The sequence below is a fragment of the Nyctereutes procyonoides genome, unplaced genomic scaffold, assembly GCF_905146905.1.
Source record: "Nyctereutes procyonoides isolate TBG_1078 unplaced genomic scaffold, NYPRO_anot_genome, whole genome shotgun sequence".
In the NCBI taxonomy this organism is placed as follows: domain Eukaryota; kingdom Metazoa; phylum Chordata; class Mammalia; order Carnivora; family Canidae; genus Nyctereutes; species Nyctereutes procyonoides.
The window spans coordinates 23,759,575-23,774,607 of record NW_026575051.1 but is presented as its reverse complement, the minus strand read 5'-3'; the positions used below and the strand labels follow the sequence as shown (position 1 = coordinate 23,774,607).

Sequence of the window (15,033 nt, the reverse complement as noted above, 5' to 3'; positions counted from 1 at the left end):
TAAAAAATTTAATAATGAATGGCTTATGGCCTTACCAATATTAGCTTGAAAAGCCCCAGTCACAATGTCTGACATGATAGCAATGAATCACTAAACAAAATGGGTTATTTTTAAAATCCTACTTTTTTACGTGAATCTATACAAAATATGTATTCTTGTCACATATCAAAAGTACTTAGACTGTGTTTTCCATGATGTTAACAGTTTCTTTTGCCCTCCCTGCAAAAGAATTTGAATTTTGGTGTTTAATGTTCTGTCTCAAGCTTCTCCAAAGATTGTTGGATGACCGCAAATCTACTGTGGAGGTAATCAAACGAGAAGGGGAAAAAATTGCTGCAACAGCAGAACCTGCGGATAAAGTGAAGATTTTGAAACAGCTGAGTCTCTTGGATAGTAGATGGGAGGCATTACTTAATAAAGCTGAAACGAGGTAACTTAAATACTTCCGGTCTTCTGAAAGAGTAGCAAAGGCTTTCATGCTAATAGTTTGCATTTTGGTAATGCTTTTCTCCAAATTGTCATTTTCCTATGTTTACCATGTATGTAAACAGGCAGCAAGGGCTGTGGTGCCTCACTGTTCATTCCTCCAATGGTAAGGTCTTGTAGTCACCAAATTTCAACGTTTTATTTTAAGAAAAATAGTTCCCCAGGAGTAATTCATCTATTTATTACACAGTAACTGCTTGCCTGCCATGAATCAGGCACAGAGCGAGACCTTGGGTTACAGAGGTGAACTGGACAGATCATCTCTGCCCTCGGGGCATGGTTTAGTAGAGCTTTATAGCCACTGAAAAGTAATGACAAAGTGATGTTTCAGAGCAAAGACATAGGGTGTTGTGGAAGCATATGATAGGAAGAACCTAGTCTGGGGGCAAGGAAATGACAGCTAAGCTATGTCTTAAAGGAGTAGGAGTTAGCCAAGAAACAAAGTAGATGGAAGGCTAAGATGTTTAGACATATAACGTTTATGAAGGGTTAGAGACCTGAAGCATATTTCTCTTCTTTTGTGATATTTTAATCCATAAATACTAACTGTTGCTATTGGGAAATATATCTGACACTGTACTTGGGACGGGGGAGGATATACTTGATGCACTACTTAGGTAGGAATCCCTGTTCATTCCATGGGGGGTGGGTAATCCAGTTTTGATGAGTTGATTAAGGCAGTCGCAGCAACTGGTGCTCTTATTGAAGTTAATGAATGTATTTATTTAACACTTTGAACAGGGCTTAGTGCAGAATATATGTTCCATAATTGTTACTTTTATTGTCATTATTTCTGCTATTGTTTTTATAACATTGCTATTATTATTAAACAGCTATTATTTTTTTAAGTATTATAACCAGATTTCTTAAGAGTTTCATAAGATTTAGGTACTTGGGGTTGGTCTCTGGTTCACTTTTAATTTTATTTAATGGGAAAATTACTTTAGCATGTCCTTGAAACGTGGAACATCTTAACTCTAACCTTAGATATTTTTCACAAAAAAATGTCTCATATGCAGGAGGAGCATGAGTAAAGATTTTTGTTGAATATTTCACACATTCTTCATCCCTAAATGACCTTTATCTTGGCACATGTATAGGAATCGTCAGTTGGAAGGTATCTCGGTGGTAGCACAGCAATTTCATGAAACCCTAGAACCATTGAATGAGTGGCTTACAACCATAGAAAAGAAGCTGGCGAATTGTGAGCCCATAGGAACCCAAGCATCTAAACTTGAAGAACAAATTACACAGCACAAAGTAAGACACCCTTTACACATTAGTAAGATCCAGTTTTCCGTCTCCTCCATGGTTTTATGTCATAAATTTGAGTTATGAACTATTGTGTTATGCATGATTGCAAACTAAGCCCATTTCAAATGTCATTCTTTCGTTCTGTTTATGTTTTCATTTTTATTTGTCCATCCTTTCTGTTTCTCTTTTTTTTAAACTTTATTTTAGGCTTTAGAAGATGACATCATCCATCACAATAAACATTTACACCAGGCTGTTAGCATTGGCCAATCCTTAAAGGTTTTGAGCTCCAGGGAGGATAAAGATATGGTGCAAAATAAATTAGACTCCTCTCAAGTGTGGTACATTGAGATGCAAGAGAAAAGTCACAGCAGGTCTGAGCTCCTCCAGCAGGCCTTATGTAATGCTAAGATTTTTGGGGAAGATGAAGTTGAGCTGATGAATTGGCTGAACGAAGTACATGACAAACTGAGCAAGCTCTCAGTCCAGGATTACAGCACTGAGGGGCTTTGGAAGCAGCAGTCTGAACTTCGGGTATTTTTATTTCTTTCTTTTTTTTTTTTTTTTTTCATTTCAGTTGTCATTATTTTCTTTGTCTTCCTTATTTCTATATTATTTTATGTTCTTGCGATTTAGGTGAATTGCTATATTCAAAAAAGACTTAGCCTGTGTATACAGATTATGTCTAATGAAATTCACCTTAGCAAAAAATTAAATTTGTCCAGTAGCCAGATTCTTCACTTTTTCTTTGTTATTTTATGATTGTTTACAAAGACCTCTAATTAACCAGTAGTCCAGTATCTTCACTGGACTTCATAGGCCATTTTCTGAAAAGGAGAATGTATGGGTTAGGATAGCTGAACATGAGTCATGGGCCATGATAGTTTAAAGAAGAGGGGTAAGCAAGGCAACAGGAATGGCTAGTTGAAAATGGGAGGTGTTTACTCAAATCTCTATGAAACACAGAGTTCTCTAAGGTTAACCAAAGCTAATTGTTATTTAAATTTCCACGCACACACACACACACACCCATATAAAAATGGTACCTGTGTTTTAGGTTCTGCAAGAGGACATCCTACTCAGAAAACAAAATGTCGATCAGGCATTACTAAATGGTTTAGAACTACTGAAACAAACAACAGGTGAGAATCTTTCAAATCAACTCATCATTACTGATAGCATTTTGCATTGCTTTCTAAATATTTTAGTGAGAGGGGAAAAACAAAATATTTTATAATTTTGGGGCCACTCCAAGACTTCATTCTGCAGAATGCTTTGAAGACTGATCCAAGAGCGTTTTGGAATATGATCTCACTTTTTTTCTCATGATCTCACTGGGGTTCTTAATGGAAGTGGTGTGTATTACTCATAACACAAAGCACTGTGGCATAGGAGATGCTCAGAGAAGCCCACAGCAGAGTTACGTTGGTTTTCCACTGAGGGAGGCAGTTGTTCTACATGCTTGCATAGGTTGTAAACAGATTTTTAAAATTTTAAGGTTGTTGGCATTTCGTAACACACACGCCATGCCTACCCACCCCCAGGTTTCATTTTTCCATGCTTATACTCACTAAGAAAACAGATACAGACTAACTTGTTTTCACTATACCTGTGTCCAGTTCAGCACCATATTGTGGTATGGGCGAGTAACATTCACTATGAATTGGAGGAATTTGACGTAGTATCTAGAACCTCGGACTAGGAGTCTGAAGCCTAGGACTCAGTTTCTCTGTGTGTCTGCAAATGAGGTAGAGGCGACTGAGGATCTGTTGAAATAGTACAGATGAGTGTGTTATTTTTAATATGTATACACACGCACACAACACACATATGTACCATGTACACACACGTGTCCATCCATACGTACACGTATGCCAGGCATTGTTCTAAACACTTCGCAAATAAGCTCATTGAATTTTTATCATAACCTGATGAGGTGGATTCTGTTCTTATCCCTATGTAAAGTTGAGTAAACAAGGGCCCAGAGAGGTTATTTTATACATGGTAACAAGCCACAAGTGAACCCGAGTGGTGTTTAGCCCCTATGCTTGAAAAACTGAAAGCACCATATAGTTAGATGCAAAGATGATGCTTTCACATAACTGAAGGCACTGTAGCCCTTTCCAATTTTATATTTGTATTTTCAGAGCTGTTGAGATTTGCCAGAAATCCTGGGGGAAAAGATTAAAATTGGGAAAAAGGCTTCTCTTGGGTCAGATCATCTTTGGGAGAATGCTCTTTTTTTTTTTCCTTACCGTAGAAAAATCTCATCAGTATACAATAATATCTAAAGAAACCTTACCCTCCCTTTGCCTTTTCTTTCCTTTCTTGAGATATAACATGCCTTTGACATTTTAGGTGATGAAGTTTTAATAATTCAAGATAAGTTGGAGGCCATTAAAGCAAGGTACAGAGATATCACAAAATTGAGCACGGATGTTTCCAAAACTCTGGAGCAGGCACTGCAGCTTGCAAGGCGGCTGCACGCCACACGCGAAGAGCTCTGCACCTGGCTGGACAAAGTGGAGGTGGAATTACTTTCCTATGAGACTCAGGTTCTGACAGGAGAAGCAGCAAGCCAAGCACAAGCGAGACAGAAAGTATGCTCGTATTTATGCATTTTGAATCTATTTGTTATCTCTTAGAGAGATGGTCTCATGTCGTTACTAATACACTGAAGGATGCCTTGATGGGTGGGGACCCAACAGAAATTGGCTGCAGATCAATTGCTTAAAACTTTAAGGAGTCCAAAGATGAAAATAGCATATTGTAATTTGTTTCCAGAGTCTTCTGGTTGGGAGTATAGTTTATAGCACAAGAGACAGAATGATGAAAATGGAAAGGAGGAAAATAAAAAAAAGGAAAATGATTGTTTTAGAGGGATACAGAATTTGCTTAGAATTAACTATCTGTCTAAGATAGATGGCATAGCATGAGGTAGCCTTTCTAATTATATTGCAAAAGTGTTATTCTATCATGATGATTGTTCTTCTTTTCAGAGATAGCCTCTGTTTTTATCAGCCCTGAAGTATGATCACATGTGGATGAAAAGGAGTTGGGGAGGTCAGGTTCACAGAGCCTGTAATGATTCAACTGGGATGATTTAAAGCCAATATGTTCTCATTTTGAGGGTTACTTCAGTTCTAGCTTGGACTTTACTCTTGGACTTCACTCTTTACTCTATTTCACTTTTCTGATACCTGCTTACTTAGAGGTTATCAGAAAGCAAAGAATAATACATGTTAACTTGCTTGGTTTTATTTCCCAAATTTTAAACATTTGTATTAAAGTTCAAAGATAGAATCTTTGCTATGTTGACCAATGACTTGTTCTTTGGAACTCCTCAGGAAACACTTCCCTTTTTACAAAATAGCTTTAAGGAACAAAGGTTCCTAAACTTAACTGAAACACAGGGGCCAATGCCTGGCATTATTCTCCTGCAGAGGACTTTAGTGCCAAGGACAGTAAAAGGAAAAGCCTGTTCAAACTCTTAAGCATTACCCCCAGATTTGTATGTTTTCTTAATTCTGCTCTCAGGAACTGAAAAAGGAAGCTAAAAACAGCAAAGCCTTATTAGACTCCCTTAATGAAGTGAGCAGTGCTTTACTGGAGCTGGTCCCATGGAGGGCAAGGGAGGGACTTGAAAAAATGGTGGCCGAGGACAATGACCGCTACCGACTGGTGAGCGACACCATCACTCAAAAGGTGGAGGAGATTGATGCCGCCATTCTGAGATCCCAGCAGGTAGGGGCATGCGGTTTGTTGTCTGGGCAATACATTTTCCCCAGTTGTTCTCCGAGTCTTTACCTGAACAAAGATTTCTGCTAATAGTGTTTCCATTCATTTGTTATGCTTCAGAAGCAAAAGGAGGGATTTGAAAAGAATTCAGGTTCCTTCGACATCTGAGTGCCAGACCAGGCAAGGCTAATCTGTACATTGTTAACAGCCATCTGCCTCCCTGTAGCCCAGACTTATCCTTACCAAATCAGTCCCTGGGAAGATCAGCCCGGCTTTCCAAACAAAGTGCTTTTTTTGCCTCCATGTATGTGAATTGCTAATACTAATTTTATGCCTTGGCTAAGTCTAATCTGTATGTGAGTAAATATTTTGAGTTATCATGTAAGTCAGCATTAACTGCTCATTTACATACTGCTGTGGCAAAGAGAGAGCTATATTCTTTCTAAAAAGGAAGCAGTGGTGTTGGTGATACTGTGTTTTTTCTGGAGATGACTCAAGGGAAAAAAAAACGATAGTTTCTGACCTGTCTGCGACTCACGCAGAGTTTATAGTTCCAGAGAGTTTTATAGGCACCCAGCCCTCACCACAGTTCCCTCAGAAAGCTGTGGGCAACGAGTGGGGTTCTGGAAACAGAAATTTATTAAGACATACTTTGATGAACTTTTATTGACTATTTTGGACTATTTACATTAAGTCATCAGACTCTTACTGAAGACTCTCTGTGACAGGGCTAATGCGCTATTGCAGTGTATTTTAGAGCAGAGCTGTGGAAGGTACATAACTAAGCTTGTACTAATATGTGCCAAAAGCAAGAAACACAAATCAAGCGGATTGTGTGGGACCATCCAAAATTAATTTTCAAAGGTTGCTGTAGAAGTGTAATTTATTTATTGTTAAATATTATGATTTACACAGCACAATGCTTCACTCCTCATGTCAGTGCTCTGGAATCACAAAAGCTGATGAAAACCAATGACAGCAAAAGGCCTGCCTAAGAAATTTTTGCGAGGGAAGAGCATTCATGCCTGAGGAATGTATTTGCATGACTTCTGTTTTCCAAGTTTGGCACAATTTCTGTGCCTCCTTATTACAGGAAAATAAACGCATTTTATTTGTGAAGTTTATTCAACTATAGGAAAATGCTGGATTTTTTTCACCAAAACTGATACCAACATTTCAGAATTAGCACTGAAGATTTCCTAAATTAGCAAGACAAATATTCTGTACTTTTAGAGTCTGATTTTTCTTGAGGAGTTGACTATGGGTGGTCAGTTTGGTGAAGTAAGTCAGTGATGAGGGCAAGATGGCAGGTGGAGCTTGTCTTGGTTACTAATTTCAGATATGTGTCAGTGTCATTAACCATAGTTCGGTTCTTTTTGAGTTTAGCAAATATTTTCTGAAGTTAAAAAAAAAAAAAAGGAACCAGGTCAATATATATCCCAAACATATATCCTTTAGGAAAGTAACAGTAACTCGTGCCTTTTCTGATAAAAATCATTCATTATAGAAAATCTTAAGATTTTCTGAAAGAATACATACAAACTCATGGACTTCTAGTCATTTCTTCTGAGAAAGAGAGAATTTGTGTAGTAGCAATGTCTTACTGCCACCAGTAGGTCTTACAGCTAATATTAATGCCATTAATATTTTCTGGTTATTCACATGTATTTATTCTGTATTCATATGTGCCTTCCTTTGAAATGCCTATAAGTCTTTCCAATGAAGTACCTCCAGCAATCAAGAAAATCAGTAAAATGTACTTAAGACACCAAAAAAAAAAAATGAGAGAGAAAGAAAGAAAAGAAAAGAAAAGAAAAGAAAAGAAAAGAAAAGAAAAAAATCTTCCAGCTAGGCTTAAAACATACAGTTTTTGAGTGGGAAGAACATGTACAGTGAAGGGGCTTGCCTGTGCTCCCCAAAACTAGTATGTAGTGGAGTTAGATCCAGATTTGATCCAGATCTCATTCTACCTCACTATTATGCCTCCTTACAAATTATGTAGAGAGGAAAAATCCTGAGGGTGGCCTAATTTTTCTAACTTCCTCCAGTAATCTGAAGAAGGGTGCCATTATTACAGCAAAATGGAAGTATGTAATGAGAGCATCTCCAACTACAAGGACCGTGAGCCAGGAGAGTACAGTGCTGACAAGATTATGAAATACCATTCTCTGGAAGAATTTAAAAACAAATTAAATCGGTACCTGTTTTTCTGGTTTGGCAGAGATTTAATTTTGTACCCGAAAGGACAGTTTCTAAACTTAGAATTTCCAAGTTTATAAAGGAGCTAATACATCACTGAAGTTATTTTGTAACTTTGCCTGCTTATAAATGTTTGGAATTAGGACCAGAGAGTACAGTTGATACTAAAATATTTGTTTTCTGTTTACACAATGATAATACATCTATGCAATATAAGAAGAGATGATGCAAAAACATCTTGAGACTTGGATGTTACCCACATATTTTGTACCATTTTATGGTGTATAAACAAATCATGTACTGTCCTGAGTCTCTTCTTCCTCTGAAACAATGGACATGATCTGACCCCCGTCCATCTTTTTAGACATACCCATAGTTATGTTTTATTAACAGCTACTCCTTTCCAGGCCCCTAACCTCAACATATCCACACCCACAAGTTAATAGGGAAAGGATATGTGTCTTAACATGATGTGGTAATTTTTAAATGTATAGATTTAGTGTTTTGTTTAATAACCTGGCTAAATTAAGCTAGATTTTAAATAACTGAATGTTTTTGTTTCCAAGCAAATTTCTATTAAATTGTTTCACTTTTTGCTCGGTGTTAAAGTTGTTTATACACAGATCTACCTCCTTTATAATGCTATAGCCTGCTTTTTGGAATACATTAAGAGCATAGGGACTGTGAAGTGTCTGGCCACTACCCCACAGTAGAGTGGCTTTCAAACATCAACAAGAAAGAAGTATAGGAAAACATGGAAAAGGCAGCTTAGCAAATAGTGACAATATGCTTTATTACTTTGAAAAAGAAAGGGAGCACACAGATACTGCTAATTAGCATGACTTTGTAACCACCCTTTGTAGTTTTGAGTAAAGCTCTGATTTGATGTGGTTAGATTTTTTTAAATCCTATATCATAGTGACAGTTTTGAAAATACGTGTCGCTGAGTTTTGAAATCATAGAGCCCTATGATAGAACCCTATGTAAATTTGAGTGGTATTTATTGCTGGTTGAGAAATAATCAAACTGCCTCAATTATAGACAAATGTGTGAGGACTGTATGCAACTGTATTAGCAGACATTGATCTCCTGAAGAGAATGTTCATTTTTTAGAATATTTTATTTATTTATTTATTTATTTATTTATTTATTTATTTATTTATTTGAGAAAGAGGGAGAGCACGAGGGGTGGGTGAGGAGCAGATGGAGAGGGATAAGCAGACTCTGCTGAGCGAGGAGCCCAACATGAGGCTTGATCTCAGGACCCTGATACCATGACCTGAGCTGAAACCAGGAATCAGACACCCAACCAAAGGAGCCACCAGGCACCCCAGGAATATTCTTTTTTTAATAAGAATTTGGCCCATTCATTGCTTTTAATATAAGTCTGAGAAGAACAAGGCAGCTTTATAAATAGTGATGGTGAGCTTTATAAACAAAGCAAAACATCCACCTCCCTCTCACAACACATGCAGTCATCTAAGTTAGCAACTGTACGTATTTTTTTTTTTTTGCATGATAAACCTGCTCAAAGTAGCCTGTTTTAGTGGCTTTCTTTCTCTAACTGCAAATTGAGCCAAACAAGCAATGTGGAAATGGGGAAAGGCACTTTCACGTAAAAAATGCACAGACTAGTAGCCTGAAGTCAGACCCTTGTGACTGTTTAAACCTCAGAGCAGTTAAAATATGCACGATTGTCCGAAGTCACTAAATGTGTTTCGCTAAATTCCCACCATGCTGAGAATCCCAGGCACTCTTCTGCAGTTCCAATTGCTTGACTTATTTTAGTCACTGCAATGACCCCTTTATATTAAAGGCACACAGGTTGATGATTTGGGTGCAATTAAAATAAGCAGGCCATCAGGTCGTTAGGAATCAGCCTTGGAGAAAGATAACACCTGTTTCTTTCTTTTAAAGAATTAGAAGGAAACTTCCCCCACGGAACTGAGATTTGTTGAGACCCACCAGGTGTTGGGGGTGGGAAAATATGGGTTGTGTTATGGATAATGCAGAGCAAAATGGAAGGAAATGCTAATCAAAAGAAAGTAACAAGATCCTCAGCCAAGGGAAGGGAGTAAAAGGATGTCCTTAGAGTTAAGATTCACTTATCATTTTGCCTTTCTTAAATCTCTATTTCCACTTAAGAGAAACCCTAGGTAAATACAAAAGCAGTTTGTCAGAGATTGGAGAAATGTTTAAGAAGTTAAGATCTACTATTTATTGACTGTCATGGTATTTGAGCCATTTTGGGTGAAATCACATGACTGTTTTGAGTTCATGAAACCTGAACTGCATACAAAGCACAAATGATCTAATATGGCAACTACAAGTGCAGTCCCTGGGGTCAGGCCACCTTGGTTTGAGTCTCAGATGCAACATTAGCTGGGCAACCTTTGGTAAGTCAGGTAACTTCTCTCTGTCTCCATTTTCTTGGCTGTAAATGGGGTTAATGGTAATATCCAGATCACGCAATTGTTGTTAGGATTTATTTAAGAAGATACTGTGTGGGAAGCATGTAGTGTATTCAGTAAAATGCTGGCCATTACTGTTTTAGAGTGTTTTTCAGGATACTTAGAAATGGACAATTAAAATGATGGGCACTGAGGGGAGCACTTAACGGGATGAGCACTGGGTGTTATACTCTACGTTGGCAAATCAAACAACAATAGAAAAATATACTTACTAAATAAATAAATAAATAAATAATAAAATGTCTTTCACTCTCAGGGCACCTGGCTGGCTCAGTTAGTGGAGCTCACAGCTCTTCATCTTGGGGTTGTGACTTTAAGCCCCACGTTGGATGCAGAGATTACTTTTTTAAAATCTTAAGAAAAAAAATGTCTTTCACTATCTTATTGGAAGTTCCTGAAATACTAGTTCTACTGTAATAGAAGTTAGAGTAGGTCAGTGGTTAGACTTCACTGACAATACCTAGTAAAATATTTCCCAGAATGTAATTATGGATACTGAGATGATCTACAATGTATTTGAAGTCAAATTCTGCTATTTGAGTGAGCAGTAAACAAATAGTAGTATGAAAATTTGGTCCAGTAAACTTGCTCTCCATATTGCTCACATTGTAAAATAAACAGCTTTCATGGTCTATTCCAAAGGCACACATATAGTCATTTGAAAGATTCATAGGCCTAAATAAAATGCCTTGCTTTACTGTAAATTGCTTAATGAAGGCCTTGTGGCTGTTCTGTTTGTTGCTGAACAATAAATATTTGCTAATTTAATAAAAAAAATTCTCAAAAGACAGGAGGGAAATTTCTGCTTGAAGTCTTGTTTTCTTTTAGCAGAGCAAATATTTGCCTTGGTTGAAGAAACAGTGTTTTGAGTTTCAGCTTTCCATTTTGGCAACTTAGAATGTATCATCATACTGTTTTTCACTGGATCCTTTTTTTTTTTTAAAGAGAGAAATAGATTTAAACTAATATTAACACTAACAGCCTGACTTTATTTATTAGGACTGTCATATAAATGCTAAAAATAGCCTGATCACAAACAAGTGGAGTGGTGTGTCATTTTTTTTTTTTAGGAACCAATAGAGGAGGAAAGTCATTATTGTTAAATTTTATTCAGATTATCGTACAGCACTTGCACTCAGGTACAAAGGCCTGGACTGTTTTTGCTCAGTTTTGTACTTTTTTTTTTAAATTTTATTTATTTATTCATGAGAGACACACACACAGAGAGGCAGAGACACAGGCAGAAGGAGAAGCAAGCTCCCTGCAGGGAGCCTGATGCAGGACTTGATCCCAAGACCCTGGGATCACAACCCAAGCCAAAGGCAGACGCTCAACCACTGAGCCACCCAGGTGCCCCAGTTTTGTACTCTTTAAGGGAATCACATAATAAAGTTTTATCTTGAACTTTCATTGTATATGGCCTGAAAACTAATAATCCACGCGTAGAAAGCTCTTCTACTTGTTTTTCATGAGGATTTCTTTTTCTACATCTGAAGTTCCTGAATTAGTTGAAATTTTTTTTAAAAGCTTTTATTTTTAAGTAATCTCTACCCTCAGCGTAGGGCTTGAACTCACAACCCTGAGATCAAGAATTGAATTGCTTCGCCAACTGAGCCAGCCAGGTGCCCCGAAATGCTTTCTTTTTTCTTTTTCACATTGATAAATTATTGCTAATTAATGAGTAGTTCCATTTGAAACTAACATCGTAAAAATTATTGAGCCAGATTACGATAGAATTTTCTTAAAAAGGAGAGGTGGGGAGGGACAGAAGGAGAGAGAAAGAGAAAATGTTAAGCAGGCTCCATGCCCAGCGCCCCCGAGATCATGACCTGAGCCGAAATCAAGAGTCTCGTAACCAACTGAGTAACCCAAGTGCCCCAAGATATAAATTTTCATGTGGTTTTTCAAGATTGTTTCTGGAATCCATACTGTTCTGATTTGTCCTAGTAGCAGAAAAAGTAATGAATCAATGGAAAAAAAACATTTATTAACACTACTATGAACCCCTTCAATCAGTTTTATGAAAAATGTGGCTTCCCTAAAAAAGAATGTATAATATTATGGGAAATAGAGGAAAAATTAATAATTCTGTTTGAATATATAAATGTATGCAGTCATTTGAGAAGTACTGCCCTTATAAGGGAGCTCCCCAACCCTGAGAACTAAAGTTCTGAATTTCTATCTGGAACAACTTCAGCAGGGCAGTGGTCCTCGTAAACGTGTGACGCATAAAAGAGGTTTCTCATCAGCATATAGGATAGTGTGACTGCTGCCCAGACACCATTTTAGTCTTTAAGACTTTGCATCATTTTTTGGTAGATGTTGGTTTATATTCAGATTTTCTTCAAGTAGCAGTTCTGGAGGTTGTTAGAGAAAGGTCTTTTAAGCCCTATTCCCCTTTCATGTACTTATGCAATTGAATTTTTAAAGGTAAATGTAAGACTATTATTTTTACCTCTATTATTTTTCTGGCTCAGGCCCATTATTTAAATGGTTATCTAAAATTTTTTCTATCCTGAACTGTTGACTAAAAGAAATTGACCTGCCTGCAAATAGCTTCAGTATTTACTTGTTTAACTTGTGTTGCAAAGGTGAGAGCAAATGGGTTCATAATATATAGGGAAAAAAAAGGGTAATAATTTATAATGTCATTATGCATTTTTCACTTTTGTATAGTTATTTTTTTCTTAGGCGATTGAAAGCATAATGGTACTCTTTCTCAATGCTATTCATATTTGTGCCAGGTTATGGCTGACAGGTTATTTCCTTATAATAAAGGGAAGCCCAGTGATAAGCTTGGAAAATATTATTAAAAAATAAATTATACCCCATGGTGATTGAGGGTACAGCAAAACTCTGCTTGTGGGTGCATAAATTAGCACATCTTCTCTGAAGGACAGTTTGGTGTAGTATATCTCTAAAAGAGAAAGTGCGAATGGAACTCACATGAGAGTTATCCACTCAGAACTTTGTTGTTGTTGCTTTTAGTTAACTTTTTTTTTAAAGGTAATTGTAGATTCACATGCAATTATAAGAAATAATAGATGATCTCATTGTACCCTTTACCTGTTTTCCCCAGTGGTAACATTTTGCAAAATTATAGTACAGTATCACAAGCAGGATGTTGACATTGATGCAGAACATCTCATCACCACAAGATTACCTCATGTTGCCCTTTTATAGCCTCCCACCTCTACCCTCTCTTTAACTCCTGGCAACCACAATTTTTTTCTGCATTTCTGTAATTTTATCATTTCTAGAATGTTCGAGTATTAAACATTATTCTTAACTACAGCCTCTGTCTCTTCTCTTTCTGGGACTCCAATGACATGGATGTTAGATCTTTTGTTACAGTTTCACAGATCCCTGAGGTTCTGTTGATTTTTTTTTCTCCAGTCTATTTTCTGTTATTTAGATCGGATAATTTTTGTACTGTCTTCTACTTTACTGACTCTTTTCTCTGTGCCCTTCATTGACCTCATCCACTGAGCTTGTTATTATACATTTAATATCTGTTTGGTTCTTTCTTTTTTTTTTTAAGATTTTATTTATTTATTCATGAGAGACACAGAGACAGAGAGGCAGAGACACAGGCAGAAGGAGAAAGCAGGCTCCACGCTGGGAGCCCAACCTGGGACTCAGTCCTGGGTCTCCAGGATCATACCCTAGGCCAAAGGCGGCACTAAACCGCTGAGCCACCCGGGCTGCCCTGTTTGGTTCTTTTATAGCCTCTTTCTTTGCTGAGACTATTTTGTTGCTAAGGTCTTCTAATTTTTCATTCATTTCAACTGTGTTTGAAATTGCTCAATAAAGCATTTTTATCATGGGTGCTTTAAAATTTTTGTCAGCGCTAACATTTCTGTCATCTGGGTCCTGGTGTCCATTGATAATCTTTCTTTAGTCCAGTGCTGGCGGTACGGGACTTGAATGCTCACAATGTCTGTTTCCCATTCAATCTTCTGACTGAGGCCTTGTAGTTACCATTTATACCACTGGTGCTCAGGGGGCACTTGCCCACTTTGCTCATTTACGATAACTGCTTGGCCCTGGGAGGCATTGGCTTCTGTCTGACGCAAGGTATCAAAAATGTTTATGCTCTTTGACTTGGTAGTCAGTTCCTTGTAGGAATCTACCCTAAAGAGCTAATTGGGGATGCCATTGGAGATTTCTATTTATTACAGGTTTGTTTATAAAATAGCAAAAAATGTGGTGAGCCTAAATAAAAATATCCAGGTATGCTAGAATACAATGATGTTATTTAAAATTAACATTTAAAGAATATGACATGGAAATTTTCATAATAACTGAAAGAGCAGGATATGAAACTGTTTATACAATATTATCCCAGGCTTTTATAAATCTTTTTCAACTTCTGGAATAAAATTTACTAAAATACCAACAGTATTAACTCCAGGTTTTAATTTTCTTCTGTATATTTTTCTGTACTTTATGAATTTCTACCATGAATTATTGTTAAGATCAGGAAAATAAAACCTCTTAAAATATTTTAAGAATACTCTTGGACGTGTTTTTTGCTATTAAATGAGATGTAAAAAATTATACTTGAGATGCTTGGGGATATATTCTACATACAGAAACATACTTTGCACATGCGATTATCCACACATAGTCTGGTAAATAAATGCGAATATTTCATGAGTTTTGCTAGGAGTCTTATATGTAGATAACAGAATGCTGCCTGCATAGCATATGGATTAAAGTGATGAGTGTAATGATTGAAAGATGGTATCCAGCTATTGACTTTTTGAGCTGTTCAGTTTGGATAGTACTCTGAAAGGAGAAAATCCTTATAATTACCAAAAAGAAGACAACAGAGTTAGCTGTCCAAAAATCATTATACTGTGTTATATACTTAACGCATTTT

The 15,033-nt window shown here is 37.0% G+C and overlaps 1 protein-coding gene across 1 annotated transcript in view; it reads left to right on the top strand.

The window, feature by feature from the left end:
* The window catches only part of DST (dystonin), a 483,034-nt gene that overhangs the window by 414,485 nt on the left and 53,516 nt on the right, over window positions 1-15,033 (top strand). The window contains exons 63-68 of the mRNA XM_055329608.1: window positions 264-430; window positions 1,587-1,746; window positions 1,948-2,274; window positions 2,798-2,882; window positions 4,099-4,340; window positions 5,278-5,484. Coding sequence (XP_055185583.1) covers window positions 264-430; window positions 1,587-1,746; window positions 1,948-2,274; window positions 2,798-2,882; window positions 4,099-4,340; window positions 5,278-5,484 — 1,188 coding nt within the window. The remainder of the gene's footprint in view (window positions 1-263; window positions 431-1,586; window positions 1,747-1,947; window positions 2,275-2,797; window positions 2,883-4,098; window positions 4,341-5,277; window positions 5,485-15,033) is intronic.